This window comes from Chroicocephalus ridibundus, chromosome Z, assembly GCF_963924245.1.
Source record: "Chroicocephalus ridibundus chromosome Z, bChrRid1.1, whole genome shotgun sequence".
Classification (NCBI taxonomy): Eukaryota; Metazoa; Chordata; class Aves; order Charadriiformes; family Laridae; genus Chroicocephalus; species Chroicocephalus ridibundus.
The window spans coordinates 63,870,128-63,878,290 of NC_086316.1; the positions used below are offsets into that span (position 1 = coordinate 63,870,128).

The following is an 8,163-nucleotide window of genomic DNA, read 5'->3' on the forward strand; positions in this document are numbered from 1 at the left end:
TAGGTTTTGGTAGTGAAGCAGCAAAGTACACTTAAATATCGATTACGTTTTGTTTTGTCTGTGTCTCAACAGTGTTAATCTTCATTCGATAGGGCATAGAGCACGTAAATGTTAGTACGATCTGTTAACAAAACTGGCATGCGGGGATACAGCTTTGCTCCGCTTATCCAGCGCGTCTCTGCGCCTTGCTCGTTTATAGCAAATACAGCAAGCCTAGAGGCGGAGAAGCGTAGCCTGGACCCCCCGTAAAGAGGAACTGGCCGGAATCTGTCCAAATGCTGTAAAGTTGTGAACGCAGCCTTATTTTTAAGTGCTGACTGAGAGAAGATGAGGAAACCTGAGCGTGTGCAAGCCAGGCTGTGTGATCCTCATCTGAAGTTCGATTAAGTTAGAATCTGGCAACTCTTCCTGTTAAGCAATTACTTATTTGGCATTCTGAGTTTTTTGAGCTTGCATGGCACAATTACAAAGCAGAGTGAAACATCTTATATCGCTAAAAAGCCGCAAGATAGTGGAAAGCCTGCCACAGAAGTTATGCCAGAGGACTTTCTTTTACGTTTCACGGACAGTTGGAGTTAAGACTGTAAATACCACTTTTTTTTTTCTTCCCTTTGTGTGGCAGATGTTTGCCAGGTTTGCGATTGTTTGTTCTATATACTAGATTTTAATGGATTTGTTTATGATGTATCTATCTGACGCTCTTTTTTATTCAAGATTGTTCCCAGAGGTATTTTTCTAATTTCATTTTCAGACTCAGCCTTTCCCCTTCCTACTGGGAGGAACTGCAACGTTTTGGGCTTTTTTCCCTTTTTGTTGTTGTTGCTGTTGTTTTTTTGAGAGGACAGTGATTTCAATAGTGTGTTGCACTGTAATTCCCGGCTCGGGGGCGCCGGGGGTCAATGCCATCTTTCGGGGAGCTGGACGGCGGGGGGCCGCGCAGTGTCGCGGAACCCCCGACGGCAGGACGCTGGGGCGAGGACATGAATCACCACGAATGGGACTTTCATCGCTACCAGCACTCGAAAGCGACAGAGCGGGAGCCCTGCCCGCCTCTGGGCTGTACAGCAATCCTTCCCGAGACACCCACGCGACATTGCTGCCCGTGCTCTTTCTGTCCCCGCACCCGCGGCGGCATGGCTGGTGCTGCTCCCCGGGCAACGCAGCACCGCGCCCGCTGCGGCCGGAGCGGCGGCCGGGCAGGAGGCGAGGGTGCAGACGGCAGAAAGCCCCGCCGGCCCCGCGGCCAGGGGGGCCCGGCCAGGTCCCCCCCGCGCGCCGCGCCCTCGGGCCGCTGCCGCCTGCCTGCAGGTGGCGATAAGCACCCCCGTAGCCACCCGCCCTGGCTCCCGCTTCCCCGTCCGCAGGCAGCGCTGGGGTGTGCGGTGTCCCCCGGCCCAGGCGACAACGCCCGACCACAGAAAGCCTCTCCCCGCCTCGCATACCCCGCACAAGCCTCGGCGCAGTTCCCGAGGGGAAGCCCAGAGCCCCCGCTGCCCGGGGCGGAGCTGCGGGGAGGAGATTTGGAGGGGGCGGCGGTGAGGGGGAGTGGTGGTGGGTTTCTCAGCGGTGTACCCCCCAGCGGGAAGGGGGCGGCGGCGACTGACGCGCCCCCGCGCCCTCCCGCCCGGTCCGCCGGCGGCGCCGGAGGACGATGGCGACCCAGCGAGACCCCCCCCGCGGAAGGGCGGGATGGAGTGGGGGGGACGGAAGGGGAGGGGAAGGAGGGAGGGAGAAAGCGAGGGGAGAGCGGAGAGGCAGAGCAGGAAGGAGCGGCGCGGGAGAGCGGCGGAGCGAGGGGCAGCAGCTCGGCGAGCGGCGGCGGGAGAGCCGCCCCCGCCGCCCGGGGCTGCGCGCTGGGCAGAGGCGGCGGGGATGGGCGGGCGCGGGGCGGCTCCGCCAGCCGCCGTCCTCCGAGCCTCGGCCGCCTCCCGCCGCGCTATATAGGGGAGGGAGGGGTGGCGGAGGGTGGGGGGGCTGCCCGGCGTGGCCAAAGCGGACGGGGCGGCGATGCCTCCTGCCAGGGGAGCGCACAAGTGACCGGCGCCTCTTCCCATGCCCGTCTCCTGAAGCGACCCCCCCGCCCGGCATGGATGTGGCCAACAACACTACCTCCCCAGAGCGCTCCCCCGAGGGGTCAGGCGGCGCCGGCCTCGCCGAGGTGACCCTAGGCTACCAGCTGCTCACCTCCCTGCTCCTGGGCACGCTTATCCTGTGCGCCGTGAGCGGCAACGCCTGCGTGATCGCGGCCATCGCCCTGGAGCGCTCCCTGCAAACCGTGGCCAACTATCTCATCGGCTCGCTGGCCGTCACCGACCTCATGGTGTCCGTGCTGGTGCTGCCCATGGCGGCCCTCTACCAGGTGCTGAACAAGTGGACGCTGGGGCAAGTCACCTGCGACATCTTCATCTCGCTGGACGTGCTGTGCTGCACCTCTTCCATCCTGCACCTATGCGCCATCGCCTTGGACAGGTACTGGGCCATCACGGACCCCATCGACTATGTCAACAAGCGGACTCCCCGGCGGGCCGCCGTGCTTATCAGTCTGACCTGGCTCATCGGCTTCTTGATATCCATCCCACCCATGCTGGGCTGGAGGACGCCCGAGGACCGCTCGAACCCCGATGCCTGCACCATCAGCAAGGACCACGGGTACACAATCTACTCCACCTTCGGCGCCTTCTACATCCCGCTCCTCCTCATGCTGGTGCTCTACGGCCGCATCTTCAAGGCGGCCCGCTTCAGGATCCGCAAGACTGTCAAGAAAGCGGAGAAGAAGAAGATCGCCGACACTTGCCTCACCCTCTCTCCAGCCACCCTGCAGAAGAAAAGCAACGGGGAGCCCGGCAAGGGCTGGCGGCGGACTGTGGAGCCCAAGCCCGGTGCGTGTGTCAACGGCGCGGTGCGGCAGGGCGAGGACGGGGCCGCCCTGGAGATCATCGAGGTCCAGCGCTGCAACAGCTCCTCCAAGACTCACCTGCCGCTGCCCAGCGAGGCGTGCGGCTCCCCGCCGCCCCCCTCCTTCGAGAGGCGCAACGAGAAGAACACTGAGGCCAAGCGGAGGATGGCTCTGTCCCGGGAGAGGAAGACTGTCAAGACCCTGGGCATCATTATGGGCACCTTCATCCTCTGCTGGCTGCCGTTCTTCATCGTGGCGCTGGTCCTGCCCTTTTGTGACAGTAAGTGCTACATGCCCGAGTGGCTGGGGGCAGTCATCAACTGGCTGGGCTACTCCAACTCCCTCCTCAACCCCATCATCTATGCCTATTTCAACAAAGACTTCCAAAGTGCTTTTAAGAAAATTATCAAGTGCAAATTTTGCCGGCAGTGAAGCCCGCCGCGCCGGGACGGGGCAGCGGAGGCTCCTGCCACTGGCTCCATCCGCCTGTCCTCCGCCACAGTGTGCCCCCCGCCTAGCCCCTCTGCAGCGCCGGCGTAAGGGCGGGGGGCTCCGGGACCCCGCTCCGCAGCGTGCCCGGGTCCTCGGCTCCTCCGCCCGTCGGACAAGCCCCGCGGGGCAGGGAACGGCAGGGCAGGGCAGGGCTCCACCGGGGGCGGCGGGGGGGGATGCCCGGCTCGGGAGGGCTCCGCTGCCGCCCTCGCCTCGCCTGGCCTCGCCGGGACTCCGCTGCTGGGCGCCGGCGCTCCCCCCTCCCTCCCTCCCGCTCTCCCTTCCTCCCCTCCATCAGTCTGGGTAGACTTCAGGTTTGCAGGTCGTTGCTTGTGGTTGCTGTAAACCACAGTGTCTGCCCGAGTAGCATTGGTAAAAATAAACCATCCTATGCAGAAACCCGCCGTTTCGGGGATTTTTCTTGGATTTACGAGAAGACGGCGCGGGGCTTCAGCGTCGGATCTCGGTCTGGCAGTGTGAGTACGGAGGCTGAAGACGACTCCCCGGGCGGAGGAAGGGGCTTTCGGCTCGTCGCTTCCCGGACTGTGAAACCACTAAGTGGATTTTCTTGGGGGAAAAGTGTTTTGTAACCTTGCAAGGTACTTAGAGCAACATCCCCGTCTGCGTTAACGTGTGTCTAACAGCTCTCCTTCTATGCTAGGACCTTCCAGTTCATCGTGCTTCCCTTCGTTACAGCGCAGGGAGGTGATGGGGCTTAAACCCCAACCGCTCCCCTCATTATATGGAGATATTTTTTCTTAAATGCCTTTGACCGAGGGTTTCCCACCAAGGAAAGGCTTGGCGCTGTGCGACTGTCCCTGAGTTCACCGCGTACGCAGCGGCACAGGGAGTTTAAGCAGAGTTTAAGCAGCCTGCGAAGTAGCGTTTCTTTTTCTAATTTTTTTTTTTTTAAGCTGTTTGAAACTTTCTCCGGAGACGTTCCGGTTGCTTCGGACGCAGCCAGCTGCGGCACATTTTGCTCGGGGAAAAACAAAACAAAAAAACGCAAACAAAAAACTAAGAAACAAACAAACTACAAACAGACAACAACAAACTGAACCAAACCGATCAACCAAAACATTGCCATGTGCTCCGTGGCACCAGGGGAGGGGCCGAGAGCAGCCGCCGCCGGCAGCCGCAGAGGGAGAGAGCAGCGCCTCGGCTCAGGCTGGGAAGGGGCAGGGTCTCCCCTCACCCGGGCCAGCCCCGGCGGGGGTAAGCACGACCCTTCCCGCAAGCTGAGAGCTACGGCCAGAAGCAGAGAGTGTCACTGCGATGCCAAGGACAGAGAGAGCCAAACCTGGCCTGGCTGCTCCGCGCGGCGGCTCCACAAAGCCCCCCCCCCCGCACGTTGGGGATACCCCCTCTCCCTTTCACCCCACCTGCTTGGCCCCGGGAAACCCGGGGTTTTTCCCCTTCCCCCGCCTGGACCGGGATTGGAGGAGGGCGGCAGGACAGCCTTGCTCGCCGCACAGTCCCTTTGCCCGCCCTGACTCCTTTCCCTGCCGTGTCCCCGGCTGCGGCCGGGTCCCGGGGCCGCTCTCGGGCCGGGGGCGGGGTGGGGGTGGGGGGATGGCGTCGGGCCGGGTACTGGCGCTGGGCCGGCTGCGGCGGGCTGCCTGAAATGAATGCTTGACCAAATATATATATATATATATATATTTTCCTGTTTATTTTTGTGTAATCTGTGTTACCTGTAGGTAAAAGGGAATGTTAAATCTGTGCGTCACGTGAATGTAAGTGTCCAGTCATTTCTGAACTTCAGCCGCTTACATTAAATGACAATAGTGCTTTCAACAGCCTCAGATATATAGCTGATTTTCTGAAAATCTTATTTGACCTCATTTTCGCAATTAAAGTGATCTTTGATCTTATCTCCTCTTTGATCACTCCTAACCACGTGTGTCCTAGATATTCCTTAAGTGCCGGAGTGTCGGAAGACTCAGCCTGCAGCGATTAGGGAGCCGAAACTTCTCCGGCGTGCTCGGGTACCCTGTGACTTTGGGACAACTCCCCCCACCCCCGGCCTGGGGTGCGGGCCGGGCCGGGCCGGGCGGCGGGGCGCCCCGGGGCAGGGTGGGGAGCGGGACCGGGAGCGCACGGCCAGGGCGGCGGGGGACGGCGCGTCTCGGGGTTCCCTCCTCTCGCCGCCTTCTTACCCGAGTCCTGCCGACTCCGGCAAGTGCGTTTGGGCACATTTTGACCTTTTTAAAAAAGGTTTTTTTTTCTTTTTTTCTTCGCAGACCTTCCTGCAAACTCGTCGGTAACGATCCCAAAGCGTGCCCCCCCCCCCCCCCCCGCCGCGTCGGGCCCCGCACGACTTCCCGCGCCCCGGGGTCTGGAGCCCGACTGCGGGACGGGGGCCGTCCAACTCCGCCGAGAGCCCCGGTAGCTGGAGGCAGGGCCCACCCGGAGCCGCATCAGGCAGGGCGGTAGGAGGGGTGCAACTCCTGTGCCCCCTTCATCTGCCTCCCACCGCGGCGCTGCAGGGCGAGGGGTGGGGGGAGCCCGGGCACAGCCCCCGAAACCCCGCCGGCGGTTGCGAGATGCCCCAGCCACCCTGCGTCACTGCCGGCTGGGGCGGGAGCGGGGGGAATTTGGGAGTTCGGGAGAGCAGATGCCTCCGGCTGGCGCAGGGAGGCGAGAGGCGCCTTTCCCCATCCGGCTTTTCCACCTGTCTCCCGGTGCGGGCGCCCGCTCCTCGCACGGACAGCAGGCGGGGGGAGCGGACCCGGACCCCTGCTACCCCCTTTCCAGGCGGATGGTTGGCGGCAGCCTCCCCCCTCGCCGGGGAAAAGAGCTGCTCGGCGGCTCTCCTGCCTGCGGCGGGGCCAAACGGGCCGGACCCCGCAGGCGCCCACGCCGGGCCGGCAGCCACGGTGCCGCGGGGTGTCTTACTGCATCCCCCAGACCGGGATGCTCCCTGCCTCATGCATCGGCCGCCGCAGAAATACCGCTCCGACCTCAGTGGGGACAGTGTTTCTCTGAGCAGTTTTACATTTCTGACTCCCTCTGTTGTCTTTTTTTCTCCTTTGTATTGAATCTTTAATGTGGAGGAAACGGCCTGCTTGAAAAGATGGGGCTTTTTGTTTCCGTGCTGTATTTTTCGAATTCCTCATTTGATTTCCACTAAAATTAAAAAAAAAAAAACAAAAAACCCACAACCCAAACAAACAGAGGATTTAGTGGCTTTTAAGGAGAAATCAATTCTGTATTATATCAATATTTGTAGTTGGTTGCAGTATTGTATTTGCTCCACTAACGAGCAACCTCCTCACAGTTTAGAGAGCTTCCTCTCAGTTTCAAAGGACCTATGGAAGCTCAAGCAATGAATAAAGAAAAATCCAAATAGAAAGCAAAATCTTTTATGTTTTAAACAGAGCTGCAGAAAACTGAGTTTTGACAACTTGAGTCAATTGTGAATACCAAAGATAGACACAGATGTAAAGGCTTTAACCTTTTCTTCCTTTAAAAATGCTTCTTTAGACTGCTGTAAAATGAGAAGAAAGTTTCATAACTTCGAATTTTCTCTGCTCCATGGCTCCAGTCCAGGCTGTATTTGGGTCTGAATCCACATCTGACAAGAAGCACTGGCAGAGCAGTCCAAGCACACTTACAGTGGCCAACTGTACTTATGGTTGGGACTGGGGATACAATGGGATAGGAAAAAGGGAAAGACGTGCCGGCACAATCTATACTGGATCAAACTGCAAAATGGATTTTGTGTCCATGCAATTTCATCTATTTTAATAGAAATTTTCCCTATAAAATATTTAAGACTACCTACTTTTCCCTGGCATTCCCATTCTGACAGAAACATGCTGTTGGTCTGGAACAAACAACAAAATCCCCCAAACAAATATCCCCCAATCTCCTCATAGTTAAAAATCTGTTCTTTAGAATGAATCCGCAGTTTCAAACATTGCTCAGAGCAACATTGTGAATCTTACATTAAAACGCATAACCAAAAAATTCATCCCTCAGAAAGAAGAAACAGAAAAGGATGCTGGGAGTGGATTTCTGTTTCATAGCTGCTCAGAGAAGAATTTTTAATGGTACAGGTGACTATTACCCCTCTGGATTCGGCTGGAGAAAATCCAAATGGCTATCATGTAGCATGCGAAAATCCTAGTGGGGCTCTGTGAAATCTAAAATAGTCACACCTCTCACGCTTTCAAAATATACTGTATCTTCCCTATTTCTGGATGTCAGCCCAGGTCACCCTGCTTGGTACATGTTGCTGTGAGCCTTACCTTATCTTGCTGTCTACAGCTGCGCTCCTCTCATCTCTGGGTAGCCAGTGTGACTTCCAGCCACAAAGAGGGTCAACTGTGCAGCATGAAATTCCTTCTGGAAGCAAAAAACCTTTAGTGCATGATCCTTTCCATAGCAAGAATGTAATCTAAGTTATTTGACTTAACGGTGTGTCTTCTTGACTTGGACAGTGAGTGACAGAAGATTTATTGGTGTTTTTGTACATGTCTCAGTTAAGAGAAAAGGCAAATGCTCAAACACATGGAGGACTGGAGACTCAACCTTTACAAACACTTATATACGGCCACAAATCCCAGCTTTGCGGATGTCCGTGCCAAGTTAGTTTGTCAGGCTGTCAGCATTGTCCTGCAGAATGTAGATGAGGGATGGGAAACAGATGGATTATAAAATATTTTAAAGTTTACTAAATCTGAACAAAATTTGATAGGACTACAGGAAAAAAAAAGAGAAAAAGGCACATGACCATCCAGATGGTTCTTGCAAGCTTCACAGACCTGTTG

The 8,163-nt window shown here is 57.2% G+C and overlaps 1 protein-coding gene across 1 annotated transcript; it reads left to right on the forward strand.

The window, feature by feature from the left end:
• The first annotated feature begins 1,740 nt into the window (after positions 1–1,740).
• On the forward strand, positions 1,741–5,262 carry HTR1A (5-hydroxytryptamine receptor 1A). The gene has a single exon (XM_063320974.1). The coding sequence runs from the start codon at positions 2,087–2,089 to the stop codon at positions 3,326–3,328; it is 1,242 nt and encodes a 413-aa protein (XP_063177044.1). The 5' UTR covers positions 1,741–2,086; the 3' UTR covers positions 3,329–5,262.
• Positions 5,263–8,163: the final 2,901 nt, after the last annotated feature.